This window comes from Cylas formicarius, unplaced genomic scaffold (genome assembly GCF_029955315.1).
Source record: "Cylas formicarius isolate icCylForm1 unplaced genomic scaffold, icCylForm1.1 PGA_scaffold_8__14_contigs__length_24414737, whole genome shotgun sequence".
Classification (NCBI taxonomy): Eukaryota; Metazoa; Arthropoda; class Insecta; order Coleoptera; family Brentidae; genus Cylas; species Cylas formicarius.
The window spans coordinates 10,210,046-10,234,707 of record NW_026844361.1 but is presented as its reverse complement, the minus strand read 5'-3'; the positions used below and the strand labels follow the sequence as shown (position 1 = coordinate 10,234,707).

General features: G+C 35.6%; 1 protein-coding gene across 3 annotated transcripts; it reads left to right on the top strand.

Annotated features, from left to right (window-relative positions):
• The first annotated feature begins 804 nt into the window (after positions 1–804).
• LOC132706040 (odorant receptor Or2-like) lies at positions 805–17,455 on the top strand. Of its 3 annotated transcripts, XM_060677101.1 has the most exons (8): positions 805–1,002; positions 2,447–2,683; positions 8,048–8,204; positions 8,289–8,372; positions 11,764–11,863; positions 11,919–12,011; positions 12,065–12,220; positions 13,356–14,010. In XM_060677101.1, exons 1-8 carry the CDS (start codon positions 855–857, stop codon positions 13,410–13,412), a joined length of 1,032 nt encoding a protein of 343 aa, XP_060533084.1. In that variant the 5' UTR covers positions 805–854; the 3' UTR covers positions 13,413–14,010. The 3 variants fall into 3 exon arrangements, with proteins under 3 accessions (XP_060533084.1, XP_060533083.1, XP_060533082.1); XM_060677100.1 differs by lacking the exon at positions 13,356–14,010 and adding an exon at positions 15,273–17,455 and having other exon boundaries at positions 8,048–8,372; XM_060677099.1 differs by having other exon boundaries at positions 8,048–8,372.
• Positions 17,456–24,662: the final 7,207 nt, after the last annotated feature.

Here is a 24,662-nt window from a genome sequence, read left to right as displayed (position 1 = left end):
ATTAGCTATAAGAACATAACTTCGAGTCAATCAAATTAAGAAAAATAATTAAAGCAGATAGAATAATTCCGGATGTTTCAATAATTGCTCGTCCGGATTTATAAAAATATTTGCGCCATTAAGAAATGAAACGAATCTTACCCAAGAGTTTCTATTTGGGAACACCGTTACTTTTAATGAAAATCCATTAAACTGCGTTTTACGAGAAAAATAATTAACACCGTTTAAAATAATATAGCTGCGAAGCTCCGCACGCACCTATAGACCATTACTTCAACACACAATAGGTAAAGGAAATAGAGGAATAGCATATTCGCGGAAACAAAATGTCTTAAAATATTCACGAGGAGATATTTTGTGGTGTGCGCAAATTACAGATTTCGTATGGGTGGGTCAAATTCCAACTTCGCGTGGATTTATATTATGCATGACTCTTTTTAGACGATGTCGGTTATTAGGAGCGTTTGGTTTTGGTACGCGTCACCCGTGAAATAAATATTCTTGTGGGGACAGTAGCGCAACAATACGCATTGATATCCCAAAACGAAGACTGGCTCTTTTTAACTTGTTAACGAAACAGCGGTAATAGTGTGACTTTGAATTTGCCTAAAAAGTTGTATTAAACCGACCCAAAGCTGTCAATATCGTTATCATAGAGCGTGAAAGGCAAAAGTTGTCTTCGCCGTTTATGATCTACTGAACAATTTATGTTTTCCTGGTATGACGCGGTAATAGGTGCTATGTGTCCATGTCCGGTTTAAATACGCGTACATTTTTGAAAAACTTCATTGTTCAAGATGAACACGAAAAAAGGACTCTTCCATTTTGCTATACTAGCACTGAAGCTGACAGGCATGTGGCGTATAGACCCGTCACATCTTCCAGTCAGTATTAGATTCATTTACGTTATATATTCCAGAATATTGCAAATGATTTGCTTATCGTTGACAGTTCCGATGGCCATTCACATACCGAGTATGTTGCAAACCAACACCACAGCAGGTAAGGACTTAACGGTTAAGTTTAATCCTTTGCATTCGTATGTCGCCGTATAGGCGGCACACCATGTCTTATCATTACAGCAGGTTGGCCGGTCTGTCATCCCCTAAGCTCATTTCTAATATTTCTAAATTGATTTCTTGAACCTTCGTAGAGGACAGGTTTACGTAAAAATAAAAGATAGCATGATATTTATTTTTTACATGCCATCGTATATCTGTTGATGTATATATTTCAACCACTTCAGTTCACATTTGCACCATTTTTGCATTTTGAATATTACTCAGTTTTATAACGAACACGACTGGGTAAAGTTCGTTACATTTTTTCGGTGCATATTTCGAAAAAAAAAATTTCAGATGCCTAAGAAATTTTTCCAAGATGAAATTGAAAATGAATTGCAATGTAGTGAAGATGGAAACGATAAATTTTATAGTGATAATATTAATGACTTAGTAGTGGTACTGATATCATAGTTACTAAAAGACAGACAACCATAGCTTTACCATTAAGTTCAAGCAGCAGTGAAGAAAACGAGAATATAACACCACAACCTAGTAATTTTGATCCATGGCAGGACGTCACATGTGCCAATCAGACAGACAGAATTTTATTTACTTCTGGGGATAAAATGGTAGGACCACTTATTTTTTTCAAGCTTTTTTTTTACCGCTGAGCTAATAATAAAAATAGTGGAACAAACAAATAACAACGCTAGACATAAACTAGTGGAAGAGTTTAACGCTTTTATTCGGGTTGTCCTAGATATGGGTACGATAATCTTATCTAATTTCCAAGAGTTTTCGTCACAAGATTCTAAAGCCAAGATACCTTTTGTTAGTAGCATATTTAGAGGAGAACGATTTTTAAAATTTTTTTGGATGCCCCACTTGCATGAAAACCATCTCTCTTAGGGCTCGAACTTAGAAAGTTAGTCACTATTTGAACAAGCAATTTAAAGAACATTTTGTTTCATCAACAGAGATATAGTTAGATGAATCTGTCGTTGGATTTAAGGGTACAATTAGTTTTTTAACTTACAATCATAACAAGCCTACGAAACGGGGAATACGAATTTATGTAGGTAATGGCGGATGCTAATACCGGATATGTTTATTCAATTTTGCCGTACTAAGGAAGCTTGACATCGGAAGATGTACCTGTAAGCACAAGGATAGTAGTGTCAAAAATTATTAGACAAGATGAAGAGGATATCATTTTTGCACCGATAGATATTATACGAGCTTGCTACTTGCAGAAGAATTGTTAGAACTAAATGTTCATTTGGCAGGTACCGCAAATTTATACCTGATTCAATAAAAAAACCAACATTTGCGGAAGATAACACATTTGCATATATACGAGTGCAAAGGGTAAAATCGTTGCTTATTTCGTCTGGCGGTTATCTGTTAGCACCAGTTCCCATGATGTGTTTTAATTTTTCCAGCAATAGACATTACATCGAAGTTGCTCTATTGCGTGCTTTTGTTCGCCAAAGTAGTGTCATATCCGTACATTTCGGAAGAGTTACTTCCTCAAGCTTTATGTTTCGAGCGCACTCTGTATTCGGAAGGTGACAGCGTAGCACTAGCAATCTACGCGAAACACGTGAGGTATTGTCACGGATTGAGCAATTTCTTCTACACGTCTACCATTTTTACTGGAACAGCGTTCTGTGGATTCGGTAAGTACAATCGTCAAGAGAATACGGTATATACAATAGTTACGACAGGCCTAACCGATACTAAAGGTGAATAAATATTTTATGTTTTCAAGCAATCTCTTTAACAAATATAATATCAAAACTAACATATAGTTGGACGTTATCGTGGATTTGTAAGCTATTTAAAACAAAATGTGTCAAGAGTGTTAGCAAGCATTGCGTCATCCATTACAGCATTTAGTTGCAAAAAATTTGAGTGTTAGATTGTATAAATCTTTTCAATTAGTCATTGATGCACTAAACCGAATCCGAAGCAGCGCACTGAAGTACGCTGGCAGTCGAAAGACATGTTTGACAAGATTTTTTCCACTTTTTGAGACCATTTCAGAATTTCTGGGTACTAAAAATAAAAATTTAAATGGCAATTTAATGAAACGGAAAACTCACTGGAAAATTATGAAAAAGCAGATGAATAATACAGAAGACCGAGTCTACAAAGCAATCAACTAGCTTACATACAAATCTTATATATATATATATATATATATATATATATATATATATATATATATATATATATATATATATATATTTATAGAATACCAAGTTGGAATCATAAAATAAGTAATGTCGTGCTAGTATACTCTGACAATTTTTTTTGAAAGTGTTTAGCATATTGAAGTTTCTACAGCAATAGAAGGAAATGCAAAACAATATAGTTATATAGAAGAAAAATTGCCTTAATAGTAGTTCTTAGTAAAAACTCCAAATTCTGCATTGGTTTCTGTTTAATTGTATAAACGTACTTCTCAAAAACTAATTACACCAGGGTCATTTACTGATTCTTGTAATTGTAATTGTTTGAGTCTTCTCCGGGTTTAAGTTAGGTTGATACAATTTACAAAAATGAAAAAAAATATTCATATCTTAATATATCCCATGAAAATATGATAGGAGCAAAGCTTTGCTTCTTTCCCCCGATATTATTTTTGATATTCTGAAAGAATTTGTCTACTTTCCCTAATTAGTACTACTTTGGTACGGCCCATAGTTCTGTGGTAGATGCACGTATCAATATAAAGTCATTAGTATTTTGTACCCTCTGAATATAGAGCTTGTAAATATTGCTTTTCAAATCTGAAATATGCAAGTTCTTGTAATAATAAATGCGTGTGAGAAGGGTGATTATTCGATCTCAGAAATGTTTGGATAAATGGACTATTTTTGGAATTTTACAATAATAAATTTAGGATTTAGGAAATCTTCAGTATTGCTTAAATAACTTAATGTGTTTAAAAAATTGAATTCCGTTGATAATTTAAAACAGTTTTTTTCTATAAAAAAAAACAAAGCATGATAACCCCCATCCTATAATTACATGTAAGTTGGTACAGGGTACAATTATATTGGTGTGATTTATTTTTTCCTTTCCTAGAACAGTGGTCGCACTAAATAAAATTTAGTGGGCTTGTTCTAATCATTCAGCTACATGGTTTCGTCTGGTTAACGAAATCGAACTACAGAAGATGACTCAAATTTAATAGAGCTATTAGTATAGCCAAAAGCAACCCAAGGAAGGAAGTACTCATAATTGGGTAACCACTAAAAAAGTGCACCAGCGCTGGGGTCCTTAAGACGAACTTCTTTCACCTGTTTTTATACCATACATATACTATAGAATTCAAAGAGAACAATTGCGTACATCAACACAATTTTTAACTTTACAGGAATCATTGAAAAACGAGTGAAGCTCAGTATACATTTCTAAGGTTTTAACGGCAAAACTGAAATTACAAATGACCCTCCATTATCATGTAATGTCATATGAAATGGCAAACGCAGACTTTCCTTCACTATTAATGAATCTCATATTCAATTCATCAAAAATACAGAGTAGGTTTACTTACTGCAGATACATCCAAAGTGTATAAGTGTAACTTGGTCTTTATACAGGGTTGTTCACGGTGAGCGTCCTATCAGACGTTTATGGAGAATGGCTTACTATAAAAACCTGAAATATTGGTTACTCGTAACGTATGTCAACTTTCGTTTTTTTCATAGAACACCCTGTATATTGTTACATTTTTAGATTCTGCGAAAAAGTCTGAAAGTTTTTTATGTAACATGTACCATACTTATCTTGGACATTTTCGGAGAGAAAATTACTTCTTAAGAAATTGGGCAACAAACAACCCGATATAAAATAATATTTTTTTCGCAGCCCGTACAACTAAACACTTGAATTTTTGGTTGCAACAAACACGAAATGATATATTTTCACATGACAATTGTTTTGACAACACCGTGTTTTTATTATTTTGATAAAGACACGGTGTTGTCGAAACAATTGTCATGTGAAAATATATAATTTCGTGAAAATCTGAACTTTTAGTTCTTATTTAAAAGCCTCCTCAGTTCAATGCATGAGAAAATATTTAAAAGACTTGAAGAAAATTTCGAAACCTACTACGAAGGGAACTTCTAAAACCTGTTACAAACTCAGAAGAAAATGAAACCAACGTTTTAGCATATTTTCACGCATGCGTCTATTCCGAGCGTTAAAGATCATTTAGGCATATCTTATTCATCCATTTAACCAATACTGACAAAACATAATATGCACAATTATAAAATTAGAATACAAAAGATCGAGATTTTTTGAAAATAATTATTTGGACCGATGATTCAAAATTTTTACGGGAGGGCATTTTTAACAGAAAGAATAATCATTTTTGATCATCAGAAAATCCAAAATTTTCAACGTGTTTTGTTTGATGATGGATAATAAAACAGATTTTTGTATCTACAACGAGAATTTGAACGAGAAAATATATTTTACGAAGAATATTTAAATATTTTTTAGACAATTTGTCATTAGCGTTACATTGCAGATGTACCAACTCAATGAAGCTCCGACTCATTGCACAAATAGAGTAAGAACTTCCAATCATGTTTGACCACTGCGTTCGCCAGATATTACACCGGTTGATGCCTACCTTATTGGTATTGGTATTGGTATTAAAGGACGGCGCCCTCGCGGGCGTCCAAGCACTTAGGCCACCAGATGGGCCCGTTGTGCCCCCAGGCCGTTCTAGATTGGGTCCAGAATGCCGCTCCTCCTATAGAAGGTCAGCAACTCCTTTAGCCCAATACCGTGCACTGAGTGCGGATCGATCAGGGCCGTTCCGAAGACTCCCAATCTTGCCCATGTCAAGGCAAGGCACTCGGTGAACAGATGATGCGGTGTCTCCTCCCGTTCCATGCAACACCTACACTCCGGGTCGTCTCCAATGCCTAGCAAGCAAAGATGCCTCCTAAGTCTGCAATGTCCTGTGTAGGCCCCTGGTAGTGCTCTACACTCCCTTCTGGTCAGTCTAAGCAGCTCCCTGGTCCGAGGGAGGGTGGGCCCATCCATCATAAGCCTCGCCTGCCTCATTCCCGGAGCAACTCTCCAGCCCCCCGCGGCCCGGTCTCTCGCCCAGGCTTCGAGAGCTCCCCGCCTCACACACGGGGCGGTCCCCAAGCGGGGCTCTGGCCCTATATGCCTATGCGAGGAGCCCTCTCTGGCTAAGGCGTCCGCTGCCTCATTGCCCCGGATACCGGTGTGACCCGGGTCCAGACGTGACCTTCCTCTCCTCAGCCACCCTCCTCAGTACGCATTTGCATTCCTTTATCAACAAGGAGCCCGTACACACTGACTTCAGCGCCATAAGTGCAGCCCTACAATCCGAGCAGAAGAAGACTCTCCTGCTTCCGTGGTTGAGCCGAAGCATCTCTCTGGCCGCCATCAATAAAGCGAAAATTTGCGCCTGAAACATAGTGCAGTACTGACCCAGAGGGACCGTTGTCTCGCAGTACGCTCCAGCTCCGGCCAGATCTCCCACTCTGCCCTCTCTCCACTCTTCCCTTGATGGGAAGAGAAAGGTCAATTTGTCAAAGAAGGTCATCTCGGGGATCATGACGTCAGTCGGCATGGCCATGACCCCGCGACAGCACTCTAAAATGTCGTACGGACCCCGATTGAAGGTTCCCTCCCTCCAGATCCGCAACTCGCCAGTCTCACAGCTGTCCTGGCCGCCTCCATCTGCACCCGATCCGCCAGAGAGGGCAACCCCACCAGAGCCTCTTGGGCCCTCGTGGGCGCCGTTCTCATGGCGCCCGTTATGCAGAAGCAAACCAATCTCTACAGTTTGTCAAGAACTAGCCTTGCTCCCTCTCTTTTGGTCCCTGACCACCATGCCACTGTCCCATGCGTGAGCATAGGCACCACCATGGTACCGTAGATCCACTGCATGATCTTCGGCCCCAGGCCCCAAGTGCCCCCTACCCCTCTCCGGGACGCCCACACAGCTCCAAAGGCCGACCTGGTCCTTGATCTTATATGTTCCTGGAAGGTGAACTTAGAATCCAACGATACCCCCAAGAACTTCTACATTTCCGCTTGCAGAAAGAGGCACCCCATCCATCGAAATGTTGCCTACCTTTGGGCGCTATTAAAGAAAGAGTGTATACAACTCCAGTTTGGAATAATAGAAGATTTAGAACGATATGCCAGACAGGCTTTAACAACTGGATATGGATGGATGTCTTAGAGCAAATGGAGGTCATTTCAAGCATAATATCTAGTTGTATGTAATTAAAAACCATTTGAAACCATTTATTAACTTCAATATTAGGTTTGTGAATAACAGTTTCTATAAATATTAAATTTTTGTTGGCATATGTATTTCCTTCAGTTTCACTGCAACAATTACGCCTTTCAACATGCTATTAACAGAATATTAAGCTTATTTATTATTATTATTATTATTACTTATTATTTAACTCTAAAACCATTGAAAATAAATATACCATTGTTTGGTACCTTTAGATGAAAAATTAATTACTCATTTACATGCCAATTATTTTTCCAATTGGGCCTTACCTCTGCTCTATATTATGATAATGCAATTTAATAGGGAACCGCAACCAAAGTTCCAGACTGTTTCGTTAAATCAAAAAATGTAATAATATGCCGGGTGTTCGATTTAAAAAGCGGAAGTTAATATATGTTACAAGCATATCTGGCAACACTGCATGACCAAAAATATTTTACATAGGTAGCTCATATTCGCTTACATAAGTAACCAATATTTCAGGTTTTTACCATAAGTCACTCTCCATAAACGTCTAATAAGATATTCACCATGAATAACCCTGTATAACGTTCAGAATAGTTTCAGTGATTCATCTGTCTGAAACCTTATGTCATGAAATAAAAATAAGCACAGTGGAAGCTTCAAGTTTTTTTTTAATTTTAACACTGCTATGGTTTTCACATGCAAAGAAAATACTTTTAAACTAATATGTGGTCTTGTCGTTTTGATTTATGACTTTACATTTTAGGAATTTTCAACAGTTATCAGTTCCACAGATTGCACGAAAGTGCGAACGTCACTTTAAAGAAACCGCTGCCGTTGATGCAATGGTACCCGTTCGACGAAAACAGGTACCACGTTTGGGCGCTGGCGCAGCAAGTCGTCTCTATTACCGTCTGCGCAATGTACGTCATATCCGTTCAAATATTTAGCAACTGCACGATGTTATTCTTGAGGAGCCAACTGAAAGTATTGCAGACTTATTTTAGGCGTTTCGACGAACACTCCTGTGAAACTGGCCCTTTAGCTGAAGGGCTGAAGTCGTTGGGCATCAAACATCAAAATCTCATTAGGTTTGTAATAGGGTTCACGCGGCAGTAATTTTTCACGATCTGAGAAAGCGATTTGACTACCTAAACCCAAATAATATTCGATAAGATCCAAAAGCCGTGAATTACGATAAACTTGAATATAATATAATATAATATAATATAATGTAATATAATATAATTTAATATAAAGTATAATTTAGCTGTCGTCACTATCCTCCACAGGAATAGTAAGGTTTTTGACAGGTTCTGAACTATCTAACATCTAATCGGTTGTTCATGAAACGAACTTGTTGACGTTTCATCAATTATTCTGTTAGTTTCTTGACAACTTCACTGGAACAGTAATAGTTCAGTTCATTAATAACTGACACAGGACAATTCCAGAAGGTTTAAAAAGTATTTATATATATGTAGATATGCCTAAACGAGTGCTCATTATTTTGTGCTTAAAGTCAGTTTATTGTGAGCACTTTATTTTATGCCATTTCAACTCGATCGCATTAAACACAGAATCATATGGAGGAAGATGAGCCGAATCACCTGGTGACCCGCTTACATGTAATTTGACCACAAATATACTCCTTTGATAAATTATAACTTTTTATAAGTTGTAATAAGACTTCATACTTCTAACACAGTTGTGAAAATAGAAGTCTCGTTCGAACAAACAATCTTATAATTCACATTTATTAGGGGAAACTGGCATCTTAATTCACTTGGAGGCTATAATCACAATCACAATCACAACGGAGATTCTGGTATTCACCATTCTTCTAATACTGCATGTGAAATAGGTATTCCTTACCTCTATTAGACGTTGTTTTCAGGTAACATTTACTGGAATTATCAACCTTACTATGTTTTCAAGATATTCTGAAACTTTGCAAACTCAGGGATTCCATTATAACTGGCAATTAATTTGCCAACAATTAATGTCACTATCAGTCCTTGTGAAAGTCACGATCACGATGGCACTTTTTGTTCTGAATACATTTCGGTACACCATTGTCTATTGGGATTTCTAGGCGCTATCGGATTATTCATAATTTTTGCTTCAACGGGCAAAAAATTGAACTGAGGTGGCTTTTACTTGATGAAAATCCATTTATCAAAATAAATAAGAACTAAAAGTTCAGATTTTCACGAAATTATATATTATGACATGACAATTGTTTCGACAACACCGTGTCTTTATTAAATGTGATTTGTCGTTGATAAAGGCACGGTGTTGTCGAAACAATTGTCATGTCATAATATATAATTTCGTGAAAATCTGAACTTTTAGTTCTTATTTATTTTGGGAAAAAAATTGCTCATTTGATCTTCATTTTAAACATCACTTGTTAGAATTAATACCCTGAAGAAGCAACGTAAGGGTAGGACAGTTACTAACTAAAGAACTAAACATGAAAACAGGAATTAGACTCCATCAGCCCATTCGTTTAAAATGGATAAATATAGAATGGGAGGAACCCATTTTCTTATAGTGATATGATAGTGATGATAGTCAAGAACAACACTTTTTAAATGCATGGCAACATCTAAAGACGAAAAGATGTAGATTAGAAATTGATACGAAAATCGTTGAACAGGTCAATCAATTCTCTCGTGTTTATGAACGGAGAACCAAATATCTAGTCTCCCAGAGCCAGCAAGCATATATAAAACCGCAGTAAGGTCTACATCAAAATTCTGCAGCAGAGGCAAGACCATGTAAATGATGCGCCCAGTGGAAATAAAGACAGTAAGTTCCATATTACGAAAATCACCATACGATAGGGTGAGAAAGGAAGACCAAGACGTATCAAAATGGGTTAGAATTTGAAATTCTGGAAGAGAAAGAGAATAAACGACGATAATAAAATGGTAAGAAGAAAGGCTTTACAGGCGATAGGCTATTAATATGGCAAACCATACTGAAAGAAGTGAAAATTTTCATAGACACTGTTTTAAGGCTCAAGATAAATTGATGACGATATGCAATGGCGATTGGACCATATAGTCTCAGACCCTGTTAGGGTACCCGATCGAGTCTAATGATAATTTAATGTTTTCATCTTATCTTATAAGGGGTGTTTTTTTTCGATGTATCGAACTTTAAGTTGCAATAAAACAACGATGGATTATTCGATTGACATGGATTTTATTATCCGAAGGATAATCTTTTGGCATTACATTTTAAATATGATTTCTGACATATGACCGCCACGGCTGGCGTGGATGTAGTCCAATCTGGACGTCCAATTTTCGGTGACTTTTTCCAACATTTGTGGCCGTATATCGGCAATAACACGGCGGATGTTGTCTTCTAAATGGTCAAGCGTTTGTGGCTTATCCGCATAGACCAATGACTTTACATAGCCCCACAGAAAGTAGTCTAGCGGTGTTAAATCACAAGATCCTGGAGGCTAATTCACAGATCCAAAACGTGAAATTAGGCGGTCACCAAACATGTCTTTCAATAAATCGATTGTGGCACGAGCTGTGACATGTTGCACGGTTTTGTTGAAATCACATTTCCTGGACATCGTGCTTATTCAATTCAGGAATGAAAGAGTTAGTAATCATAGCTCTATACCGATCACCATTGACTGTAACGTTCTGGCCATCATCGTTTTTTTAGAAGTACGGATCAATGACTCCACCAGCCCATAAAGCGCACCAAACAGTCAGTTTTTCTGGATGTAACGGTATTTCGACATACACTTGATGATTAGCTTCGCTCCAAATGCGGCAGTTTTGTTTGTTGACGGAGCCATTCAACCAGAAGTGCGCTTCATCGCTAAACAAAATAAGCTTATGCAAATCGAAAACAACGGTAATCTCGTTTTGGGTCCATTAGATGAATCTACGCCTTATTTGATGATCGTTTGGCTTCAATTCTTACACGAGTTGGATTTTGTAAGCACGTAAACCAAGATCCTTCGCAAAATCTTCCATAAAGTGGATAGACACAGATCCAATTCCTGTGCTCTATGGCGGATGGACTCATTCGGGTCTTCCTCAATGCTACGCTCTACAGCAGCAATAGCTTATTCTGTACGCACCGTACGGCGTCTCTGGAGATGCGAGTTATCAATAATGGTTAATCGAATTAACTGCTCTGATGGACGATTTTCTCGACGATAAAATAGACGTAGTGCGCAATACGCATTCAGCACAGAACCATTATTTTCCAAATAAAATTGCACTATCTGCAAGCGTTGTTCAGGCGTGAGTCTATTCATGATGAATTGCTAAACCAAATTGAGAATAAATCACTTGACCGCTGTTAAATCGGTCGCCATCTTGAACAGTAATGCCAACTTAAAGTTCTATACATCGAAAAACATTACAATCCATTACAATCATGGATGTCATGTCACTTTATTAGATGTTAAAAAACACAATACCTCTTAAGACGTCATTTTAGATACATCAACAGGGTAAACGAGGCTTTCAAAGCGACGGTGTTTCTGGAATATGCAGTAATTTCGGTGATTCTTGGATTGGTTTTATTGCAAGTGATTGCTGTAAATAATTCGGGATAAAGTGTTTGAAAAGTGATAACGGTTCATATTTTTTTAGGGGATGGACGCGTCTCTTAACGGCACTTTTATGTTTGTAGTAAGCAGTCAATTATTGTTACTCGCTTGGACCGCTGACGAAATTGTGGTGCAAGTAATATATTCAACTCTAGATGAAACTCTGCCGGTTAAAAATAAAGTTTTCAGAGTATGAAGTTGGCCACGGCCCTGTTTGAAAGCAATTGGTACGTCCACGATACTGAATTGGTGGGTTCGATCAAGTTTATGATCGCGCGATGTCAGAAACCTCTGAGTATCGATATCGGGCCATTCGGTCGGATGTCAATTCTGTCAGCGATGTCAGTGAGTATAGACTATTTAGAGGTATAGTAAAGTGAATAACTGATGTGATGATTTGTATTAAGAAAGAGTCGTGCAAGCTACAAAATTTAAATATAACCAGACAGATTCCTACCTTGATAGGGTTTTAATTATTTTGTTTCTCAGACATTAAATCATAATTAATAACAATAATCATGATAATAACGTATTTACAAAAATTTGTTTCATTACTAATTACGGTTACTCATTTACTCTTATTAGATTTTCCATAACATTGGCATTATGGATATAGGATTTCTCCACTTTCTCAACATGGATGAAATGTCGTGTCTTGCAATTGTTCCCCTTAAATCGTTTGCATATTTGGTAGCGGTATAGTATACTACTCATTAGTTTCTTATGTTTAAAGTATTTAAAGGTCCTACTAATTGCTGTGTTTTATGAACTACGTTGTAGTAGATATCATTGTTGTGCATGTAGTTTGGAAATGTTGTTTGCTGTCAATAACACTGTTTAAAGGCAGCTTAGGGTTCGTTAGATTTTGAACCAATATTCAAATTGTTCTGACCTGATATCCTCAAGGTAATCCAGCCCTTTATGCCGTTAGTAGATCAAGACGTAATTTTTTTTCTGCACCTTTTTTCAGATTATTATGTGTACCGAACGAAGTTTCGCCCAAGTAAATAATTTACCTTTGATGGTCTCGATAAAGTCTGATTCTGTCTAAATTTTCAAATCGCCATTTCTCAATTCTACTGCTTCGCATACATATCCATACATTTTTATCTTAACACGTTTAATTCAGATTTCATCTTTTCAGGCCATAAATTATTCAGTGTAGGCAAATTTTCACCTCATAACATCTTGATCATTTCCACCTTCAGGATTAATTCCAATTTTCTGTTTTCTCTAACACCAATAAGTAATAATAATTAACAAAAAAATTGTACTATTTATTAGACAACTACACTTGCTCATTGCTATATTATTAAACTCTCTCTCGTATTTAAAGGAGGTAAAATGATAAAGCCGTATATTTTATTTCCGTTGTTTGTCCATGAATACACTTCATAAATTTGATGTTGTTAATTTACTATATCTCTGAATAGAGTTTCTACAATTTAACAAGACCTGTTTTATATTTGATTAATTTTAGCGACTGAAGTTGGCTTATTCTTATTCATCCGTAATGGTGCAAAAGATCCGTCGATAAAAGACTGCCTTTTCATTAGCCAGATGCATACGGATTTTAAACTTTTGAAATTGCCTGAAGCAGAAGACATCAGTGATATCGTTTAATTGAAATTTAAAAAAATTTTTTGAAATTTACTTTTTGCTTTTGTGTTGTCTCTGGTGAACGAAAATATTTTTATGATATTATGATAATGTAATTGCCTCACAGATTTAGTATGACTAGTCACTGACTAGACTTGTAAACTTTGGTTATTAAAGTAATGTTATTTTCATTATCATTATTATTATTTAAAAAATCAAGCACAAATTTTTATATTATTTTAACGTCCACTGCATCACTGCACGCTTCTCACTTCTTGTCGCATAGTCCTTGTACTCTTGAACTTCTCGTATGACCTAGCAAACTTTTCGTAAATCCACCAATAACCTACACCATGTTCCACCTAAAACTACTACTATCAAAAAATGCAAACGCGCACATTACCCCAAATTTCTTTAAAACTAGGCATTATGGTTTAAATATGTCAATTTTTCTCAAAGAATTAAAAAATGAACAAATTATAAACTTTTCTCTATTTCTGCTACCTGTAGATAGTGTAGTACGTAGTTAATGTGGGTGGGCGACATTGAATACTTTTTATACAAGAGGTTGCGAAAAACCAGTGTCGGTATCGGAGCGCAAGTTTCATTAAACACTTATTGGTAAAAACCGGACATTGGTATCTAGTAACCATAGTAATAGGGTGTTTTTGAAAATGTGCATTTTGAAAAATTTTTCTATTCAATACAACTAATAGATAATTAATTATCGACCGAAAATTTTATTTTTTATATGTGACTGTGTGTTTATTTATAAATCATTGAAAAGTACTGGAAATTACATTTCCAAAAATAGAGCATATTTGATATTTTGCTCGAGAGTTTTCAACAAATAGGCTTAACTGCGTTCAAATAGTTTTGGTTAGTTCTCAGATAAATGAGATATAGTTTATTTTATGAAATCCAGAAGAATGTAGAAACAGCGATCCTGTTTTAATTATTAACAATTATTGTACTTTGAGATGATCGGCAGTTCAACAATATCATTTTTTGAAGATACCCTTTATAGACTTGTTCAACCTATGAAAGCTCTCTGGAAATAGCGCGCATCGTATAGTTCTAAAGTTGTTTTTTTCAAAAACGGCAAACTTTTTATATATAAGGGTATCATAGTATATTATATGCCGCTTTTCGTTATTACAGGAGAAAAATATTTGTTCTTGGCCTAGGCAAAATAATGCTTTAATATGTTAGAAGTTTATACGGGGGACAAAGAAAATTTGGTCTATACAATATGTCAGCGCAATCAAACAAACGAAAAGCCTTGGAGGGGAGGGGTACTTCATCCAAATAATACCATAAATATTTCAAAAACTTACACTCAATTTCTTCCAGGCTATTAATGTGACTATTGTGAACAGGTAACCAAACTATTGATGCTTACTCTAGCCGTATATTGATGTATGACTTTTCTAATATCCTTAATACTTCTGTATTGTTAAAGTCTCCAGTGCAATGTACGATAAATCCACCACTTTTTGAGTTGTCAGCGAGTACCTGATTAGCAGGAGGTTCCTTTGGTCGAGTGTAATATTACCCCCAACTCACAACAAGGGTTAGAATGGGGGAGAGTTTCATCAAAAATATGATAGTCATATACAGTTACATCCATGTTGATATTGCGCTTGGCTGTATTGAGCTGTAGGTTATTATTATTATTTGCTCGAAACTACGCTGTGGAGTAAGAGCGACATATTACATTGTTTTCTAAAAATCTGTTTTTAAGAGAGGCCTGACATTTGATTTTAAGAGTACCATATTCGCTTTTCCACTTTTCCAGAAACATATTTATCCCATTATCCAACGTTGAACATGGACCCGTTCAATTGTGCAGCGCGTTTGACGATACAGGGGCATGACATAACGAGTGTCTGTTTCCTTTAATTCGACAAATCGCGGCGGAGACCGTCCGTCCGTTGACGAATTCCGGCGGCGGCAATTAAGGACGACCGCCTTTTTTCGGCCCTAATAAACATCTAGTTACCTTCGCAACTGAAACCGGCCGCCGAATATTTGTCAACATTCATTTTGTATCGCCTTCGTCTCTTTCTTACCCGACGTTGACGTTTGCCTGACCGTAGCGATTGTGTGTTGACCGCCGCCGAATGAAGGAAATGCCGTCGCTTTAAGTATTTGTTATTTTCGAAAAATCTTCGAACCCGAATTTCTTGCAAGTATCTGTAGGTCACATATAAATTACATCAAAATTAAATAATATCAATTATCAATATCTTGAGGGGCTGAGCCAATGTTGCCAGTGCTGCAAAGTATTAAATAGTACATAAATTAGATATTTTAATCGTTGTATAGTAACAAAATGTCGTGCTACCATTTCGTTAAGATTAATTCATACAATTTCAAGTAGAACTTTTTAGAAATGCCCTTTTATCATGTGACAACGTTGTAATGAATTGACGCTCACACCATTGCAGGGGAGTTGTTTAAATTTCATTTTACATGCGTGTTCTAGTACCTCCAAATTTGCTTTGCTTTTGCGAAAATAGTTTTCAAAAGTTGCAGGAAAATAATATTTTAAAGACTGATAGTCAAAATGCGGCAACGGTGTGAAGTTTGTAATGAACTTCTCGGTTTCGCTTCCATTATGTTATTTAATGGGCATGTAAACAAATCTACTCGCGTTTTCATAGATGGGTGGATTTATTATATTACGTGGTGTGCATAGTATTACTAATTGTTGTAGACTTCCAAGAATCGCTGAAACGACGACGTGGATGACTAGGACTTGCAGAAAACCAAAAGCTACAATTTGTAGCGATCACTTTTTAACTTATAATTTCGATTTTCGATGCGACGGAGTTAAATTTTTTAAACGAGATGTTTTTCCAAAAACATTTTGCGGTGAAGTTTTTGGACCGCAAAAATCAAAGTAAAACACTCATTTAAATTTGACCATGTGACCGAGTGTTTACTTTTTATAAAACTTCTGGATTTCTCCTGCGTCGGTTTTTGTTGACGCGAACTAGAGCTTGACTGAAACAGTTTCAGTCAAGCTCTGAAGAAGCCAACAGGGTGATTGGCGAAACGTTAGCTAGTTCGAATCAACAAAAACCGACGCAGGAGGAATCTAGAAGTTTAATAAAAAACATTACAGTGTTTATTTTTAGTTCTTCATCACAGTCTCCCCCAAGAAAACGGTACATACGACATTTCACAGAATTTGAAAAATGTGGTTTTGTTGAACTCCTAGTTTTCCCAAAAATACACCTTTTTATACACTAACGTGAACGGTTTGGAGAAGTCTTTCAATGGAATTCTCAAAAAATGGTAGGGTAATTAGCTTAAAAAGGACTAAGAATTGTTTGTAAACATATTTCAGATAAAATTAAAGGAATTGATATTCGTGTTTTGAATCGAATTACATCAAATTAACTATTTGTAATACGAATTATACCAATTTTAATCCCCCACGGGAATTTATTGCTACTCTCGGGAATTATTTTGTCCTATAGTCTGTCTCAATCTTCATCGTGACACTAATTATGGAAGTTACTTGCCGACGGCAATAAAACTCGGGCCCGGTGGGTATTAAAGGACAGAAAGTTATGAACGGACTCTCAAAGGTTTTGCTAATAATATATTTTTTTATTCATTTAGATGGATATAATCTTATTAAATTACACTAAGAAAAAACAAGGGCATTAAATATGTACTATAAATTCACAGGTAGGAATATTTATACACAATTACATTTTTATTCTAAATGGCTAATCTAATTCTGTTTTACTAACAGAATCGTCCTTGAGATTGATTATAATTGTTTTCCATATAGTCCTCAATTTTTATAATGTTTTTTTCCAGCTCTATGGTATGTTGTTAATTACTTTATTTTATAAAATCTATCAGACTAGGACTTAAAGTAGGAGTACCATTTTTCGTTTTGACCTTTTAATTTTACGTCCAAAAATGCTTGTGGAGTTAAACGTGCGGTGATATGGAGGAAGACGTAAAACATTATTCCCAGCCTGTTCAGTCAAATTATCGCATACATATTGTTTTTTAATTGAATATGAATTTAGGACTTCCAAAAGTTGCAACCTTTTTGGAACTGAATTCAAAATAAATATCATTTTCTTACAAATATTCCTGAATTTCAGTTTTGGAATTTGATGGGGCTGGTGCTTTGCGTAGCAGACGGCTATGTTAGTTTGCGTTATCCATGACAATAACACTGTTATTGGGAATATTTTTTAAAAGATTGTTTTGAAACCAATTTTCAAAAAGTTCGGCACTTGTAGGCTCATCATAATCCAACCTGGAATCCCTGATATTCTGTGTAGACAACAGCAAGCAGTTCTCGTAAAATAATTTTTTCGAAACGCACAGTAAAAACAATTATTCAATACTGCCACAAATCGTCAACACTCAAAAAATATATCAGAAAGAAAGAAATATACCTGGCCCACCTTTGCCTTGTCACTCAAGAAAGAATAAATTCTTTGGTTAGTCGCTTTACCCAATAACATTAGGTAATAACATCGTTAAAGATTTATTGGGGAGGGTCCTCCGAAAGCCAACACGATGAAGATTGAGACAGATTATACCTTACATGGTTAGCATAGTATGGTCTGTTCATAGATATAAGAAAGTGACCAATTGCTTTTGAATGGGATTATCCAAGGGTGATCATTAACATACAATGCAACAAGATTATTACCTTAAAGTTTCGGAATTTAAATTCAGGTAAAATTGTGGTCCTTAATAGAAAATAATTTTATACCTACCTGTATTCTTTGGTCTGGAATACTACTTAGTTTAAGTTGTGCGAATTATGCAAAATATGTGCGAGTCTAGTGTATCTCAGGAGATGCTCCTGCCCAAATGTAGAAGACACTATTCTATTGAGACGAAGGAAGTTATAAACAATGTTTATTTGACTCTCATTGAACGTGGTGCCAGCAAGCAAGCATCTTTAAAAGAAACGGCCACATTGACGAAAATTCCAACATCAACTGTATGGAAAATTGTGAGTAATCCCATTTCAGCGAGGAAAAAAGAGGCGATGCTGACATTTTCTCGTAAAATTTACCAGTTATACGAGGAGCAAAGGACAAAACAAGGAATTCGGAAATGGCGACTGTAATATCTAGAAAAAATTAGGATTTACAGAGAACAATAAAGGCCAATTATTTACTTGGATGAAACCTGGTTCGACACTTATGATACCCTGCAAAAGGGTTGGGTTGACTCAACTGGTAAGTATAAAACAAACGCGCCATCAAAAAGAGGTAAAAGAATAACTATTTTAAATGCACTTTTTCTGTCTACGAAAAATATTAAAGCTTTTTCTCTGGATTACCATGAAGACACCACCACTAATTTATTTGAAAGTTGGTTAAAAAACAAACCAGTTCCAAACATTTGGCATGTTTGGCACCAACTGAAATCTGCCATTCGTTGTAACAATGTTTTTCCCCGTGTTAACTCCAACGGCCTCAAACTTATAGAAACCGAAGTTTTTAACATCCCTCCACAAAGTTGGGCAAATTCTGTTAAACACATAGAAAAAGCAGAACAATCGTATATCCATATTGCAAATAATATAGAACAAATAATAATTAGAACAGGCGATGATCGCGATAGCGATACTGATATATTATGTGAATAATTTTAAGTAATTTAAGTAGGTAATAAAAATAATTTGTAATTTTCTTTTAGATTTAAACAAAAATATATCTTTCCTAACAAAACCTCAAATAATTAAATTCCAAGCAAAGTACGGACCTGTTCGGTCATATTCCATTTTTACAGCTTACCAGGGTCCTTCCTTAATTCGTATCAGTTAGTCACATTCTTATATCTATCAACAGACTTTAACCATTCATATTTAGGCAACAGCCCTCACGACACTCGTCCCTTGCCTAAATGAATATATTGTTATCCCAGCAATGGCAAGTCTGTGAATGACTTAGGTGGACGTTTGTGGGCTAAGACAATGTTGCCAGTGCAGGACATAACCGATGCCGATTCATTATACACAGAATAATATTTCTATGTATTCGAAAGCATAGGTGAATTAGAGATTTAACTCAATTGTTTTGCTAACATTTCGTTTAAAATATTAATAAAACGACAAAAAGTTGTTTTTTTTTTTAAATTAGCGATATAGTTTGTAAGAATTGTATTGTAAATAAACGCATCGGGCAGTTTTAAACCCGATTTCACCTGCTTTTGCTTATTTTTGTGGGAAATTAACTCTTTGAAAGTGAAAGGTTGTTGCCGCGATCCTGTGAAGTTTGACTTTTTAGTTTCGAAAGCGTTTTTCATCTGTATGTAAATAAATCGAAGACGCGTTTCATAGGCGGGTGTACTTACTTTTTTGTTATGTATTGGAGGAAAATTTGACATATTTTGGAAAGTAGGTATTAGCTTAAATTGAAACGCAGTCTATGCAGGGTGCATGTACAAAAGAATAAAAGGATGGCATTAATTTTGTAAAAGTTACGTAGTGGTCCGTTATTTTGCGAAAGTGGTCAGTGACTCTCGCAAAATGAATAAAATTGTTTGGACTCTTCAATAAACTCTTGACCTCGATAACGGTAAATTAAATAAATAACTCTTTTATGGTTTTTTGGTGATTTTATGAAAAAGTGTCGAGTTCTATATATTTTATTTATGTATAGTACAAACTTTAGAGAAGCAAGGATAATTTGATATTCTTCACTGAAATCCAGAACTTCTAGCACATTAATGTTAAAATCACCAACTATTACGTGAAAGTTAAGTTTTTCTCGTTTATCCTCCATCACTAGGTTGTCGACGACAATAATCTTTCTTTCTTACATTAGTATTTAAGTATATTATTTGTACGGGTTCTAAATTACTTGATTATTTAAACGCTGTTTATCTTGCATTGAATCAAGTAATTTATTTTTGTACAAAAATGTATGTTTGTACTGAAGTTTTCGTACTGACGTTTACAAACTTAATGTTTTTTTTTATAAATAATTCAAAATCTTCAGTTCAGTTTTTTCACGTTACTCTTTAACTGTCTTTAATTATTATGTTTTAATGACAATTTTATTATTGCTTGTTTTTGAAATTTTCATTTTGGGTATATAAATTGCAAAAGGGATATCTATCCTACTTTATATTGGTTTAAAAAACAAATGATTTTATGGTTTTTGAACTATTGGGTATTTTATGAAAAAGTGATTTTTGTATGTCGAGTTCTATTTATTTGATTTATGTATGGCACAAAATTAAGAGAAGCAAGGATGGTTTGATATTATTCAATGAAATCCAGCACTCACAGTGAAAGTTAAGTTTTTCTCGTTCCGTTAAATAATAATGTAGATTCTTGATAGGATTTTTTTGATTTAAAATTACTTCGAGAGCCCTTAAACTAAAGGAACTATTTTAGAGTTAAGATAAACGATTGATATATTCTATACATGATTTCTGAGCGGCAAAATTAATACCGCAAAAAAAATTAACATACGGGCAAGCATCGGCGTCCCGGTATAATCGTCGCATCCGTCGTATAAATTGTATAAAACGGGAGCGGCCATTAAATAACGAGAGCGGAAAAATGTGGATATCGTCGGTGGCGGGCGGATTCCGGCCCCGCCCCGCCCCCGCCGCGTCCCGGTCAAAAGCGGTGCCGCATGAACAGATGCATAAACCTCCGAAAACGCATGTGAACCCGACAAAACAATGCCTTTATGTTTGTTAATTAATGTCCAAAAACGGGCACCGGACCCGCATGCCTGTTCCTTAAACAAGACGAGCCAATGCCAAACATTTTGTCTGGCCAAAACGGCAGAGCGTTTAAAAAATTCCCCCCCGACCGCACGAGGGAGCTCGCGGCACGGCCGAAAAAAAAAACGAACGGTGCCGAGGTCCATAGACCACGTGATACTTGGAAAATTCGACAGCCAACCCAGACAGGCATCTCGCGCTGCCGCGTTACCTTTTTTTGCCCCGGTCCCGCGATTCTAAATGACCGAACCACCGGCATACTAATGACGCGGGAAAAAGTCAGTGCCGGAACCCGGGGATAGATTAACGCACTCCTTAACGTGGTATGTCCATACATTTTCTTCAAAATAGGGTAATTTTATTGCTAAGCATAAACGAAAATGTCACAGATTTTCGGTGCATCGTACGGCTGCCTTTATGAACTAGATCCATAAGCTCTATAAACTCTGGATCCTCTGCTCTATATGCAGATGATGTGCGTATCTTTCCTTCTTTAATAATGAAACAGCAACTGCTTAAGGTAACACTTAAATGCGACTAAATCATCGGTTGTGATATTTGGCAAGAACAGGGCTGAACCCCATTGTAACATCAAGCTTATGCAAAAAATATTCGGGAATTCATAGTTTTTATTTGCAAGTCGTTTCTTAATTTTTTCTTCATCTTTTTTTTTTCTTTCAAACGAGACATAAACAACTTTATGCGTTAGTCCCATGCCAATTAAATGTTTGTGATGTTGTGTATAGCTTTGCTTAGATAAAATAGATAAAGATAAAGTTCAGAGGGCCTAAAAAGTTATGTACGAGTAGAACCAATAAGGGGAGCAACTAGTAAATAAGATAAAATTTGGAACCGATAGATGATGTGTGTATCTTTCCTTCTCTGCTACTAATGAAATAGCAACTGCTTAAGGCAAGCTTAACGAAGCCCTAAAACGGCTGATTAAACACTTAAATGCAACTAAATCATCGGTTGTGATATTTGGCAAGAACAGGGCTGAACCCCATTGTAACATCAAGCGCATACAAAAAATATCCGGGAATCCATAGTTTTTATTTGCAAATCGTTTCTTAATTTTTTTCTTCATCTTTTTTTTTCTTTCAAACGAGACATAAACAACTTTATGTGTTAGTCCCATGCCAATTAAATGTTTGTAATGTTGTGTACAACTTTGCTTAGATAAAATAGATAAAGATAAAGTTCCGAGGGCCTAAAAAGTTATGTACTAGTAGAACCAATAAGGGGAGCAACTAGTAAATAACATTAAATTTGGAACTGATGAGAATTTTCGAGGCAAGCTCTCATTTCATGTGTACTATACTTAACTTTCTAAGAGATCATTTTCATTTAATGTATATGCAATATACAATACTTACTTTCGTTTTGCACGCTGTTGCTTGTTATTTTATTGCGCGTTAAGGTAGTATGTCAATGTATATCCGTTTTCCGGAAGGTGCATATAGGGCTTATTATTAAGCCCTATATGCAGATAATGAAACATTAACTGCCCAAAAAAAGATAAACGAAGATATGTAATTGCATGTTACATACTCCACCAGTCATGGTCATGTTACAATTGGGGATGGCGTAGTAGTTGCACAAAATATGCAATAAATTGACATTTACATTTTACATTTGCATATATTTCTTCAGTTGGTCAATAAATGCATACAAGAAGTTAGTGGTTGTGGGCCAATTTAGTTTTTGTGACGTTTTGTGCGGCTCATGCTTAGATAAAATGGATAAAGATAGAATTCAGAGGTTACATAAATCTTGTATTCGATTCCAAAAGAAATTATAAACTGTACCTTATACCTTGTGTGTATTCCCATGCTGTTTCTTACGTATGCCCTGACCTAAGCTCTTATTTCTTACTTCTGACCCTGTCATTACTGCTACTGCTTTTGTTTAATCACGGGTTAACGGGGTATTTTCATATGTTCACAAATGTCTAATACCTCATACGGCCATGAATTTATATTAATATATGTTATGAAAATTTATAACATTCTGACTTCTTTATATTAATATATGTTATGAAAATTTATAACATTCTGACTTCTTTAAAAGTAAGTATTAATCAAAATGAAGTTATAAAGTCAGCTGCTAATGTGGGAACCTAAATAACCACCCTAAATAATAAATTAGTTTTATATTAATAATGCACTGAAAAAAAAAAAAGATTTGAATTTGTCTGGGCTTTAAAACTACGCATTCACTCTTTCTTTAAATAAGTTACGACGAATGGCAGTTTCAGTTGGTGCCAAACATGTTCAATGGGATTAAATATACAGTGGTAAGGTGGAAGCCTTAAAACTGTATGCCCTAGATTTTTTGCATAATTATTACAGACGTATTCCTTTTGTAGGTTCAAGCTTTGCAGAACCTCAATTAATTGCTTTTTGGTATAATCTTCGTGAAAATAAATGTCATCATTATACATATAGTTTTGATTTTTTGCTTTTGTGTCACATGAGGAAGGGGTTTTAGTCAACTGTCTACTCTGATAACTTGCATTGTAAATTACAATTACGCTATTAGGAGGGATGTTTGGAACTAGTTTGTTTTTAAATCAACTTTCAAATAAATCAGTGGTAGTGTCTTCATGGTAATCCAGAGAAGAATCTTTAATATTTTTCGCAGACAGAAAAAAGTCCATTTAGAATCCAACCATATTTAGAGGCAGCATGCAAAATAGTTATTCTTTTTTTTTTATCAGTTGAGTCAACCCAAGCCTTTTTCGGGGTATCATAAATGTCGAACCAGGTTTCATTCAAGTAAATAATTGGCCTTTGTTGTTCTCTGTAAATCCTATTTTTTTTTTGAAATTCCATTCGCCATTTTCGAATTCTAAAAGATTCCATTAAAACTTGCCTATTGTAATTTTTTTTAAATTTAAAACCCATAAGGTAGTTTGCCACATTTAACACCGGTTTCATCTTTTTCAAGCCTCCTAATTAAGGTATCTAATGCAGGCACGCTTTGTTTCTCGTATAACTGGTAAATTTTAAGCCGTATTATATCTTGATCACTTTCATCTACACTCGAGGAAACTTCGGCATCGCTTCTATTTTTCCTCGCTGAAATGGGATTATTCACAATTTTCCATAAAGTTGATGTTGGAATTTTCGTCAATGTGGTCCGTTTCTTCTAAATATGCTTGCTTGCTGGCGCCACGTTCAATGAGAGTCAAATAAATATTGTTTATAACTTAATGAGTCTCAATAGAATAGTGTTTTCTACATTTGGGCGGGAGAATCTCCTGAGATACACTAGACTCGCGTATAGTTTGCATAATTCGCACACGATTCAACACACGCTATATTACACACGAAATAAGAATGATTACTAATAAACTTAAACTAAGTAGCATACGAAACCAAAGAATATTAAACACAGGTAGGTATAAAAATATTTTCTATTACGGACCACGATTTTACCTGAATTTAAA

Bases quoted from the DNA above. Each gene is read 5' to 3' on its own strand.
- LOC132706040 (XM_060677099.1), top strand. From the start codon at position 855: ATGTGGCGTATAGACCCGTCACATCTTCCAGTCAGTATTAGATTCATT. The intron at 8,373-11,763 runs GTTTGTAATAGG...ACGTCATTTTAG, and splicing joins AAACATCAAAATCTCATTAG to ATACATCAACAGGGTAAACG. The intron at 12,012-12,064 runs GTAATATATTCA...TAAAGTTTTCAG, and splicing joins CTGACGAAATTGTGGTGCAA to AGTATGAAGTTGGCCACGGC.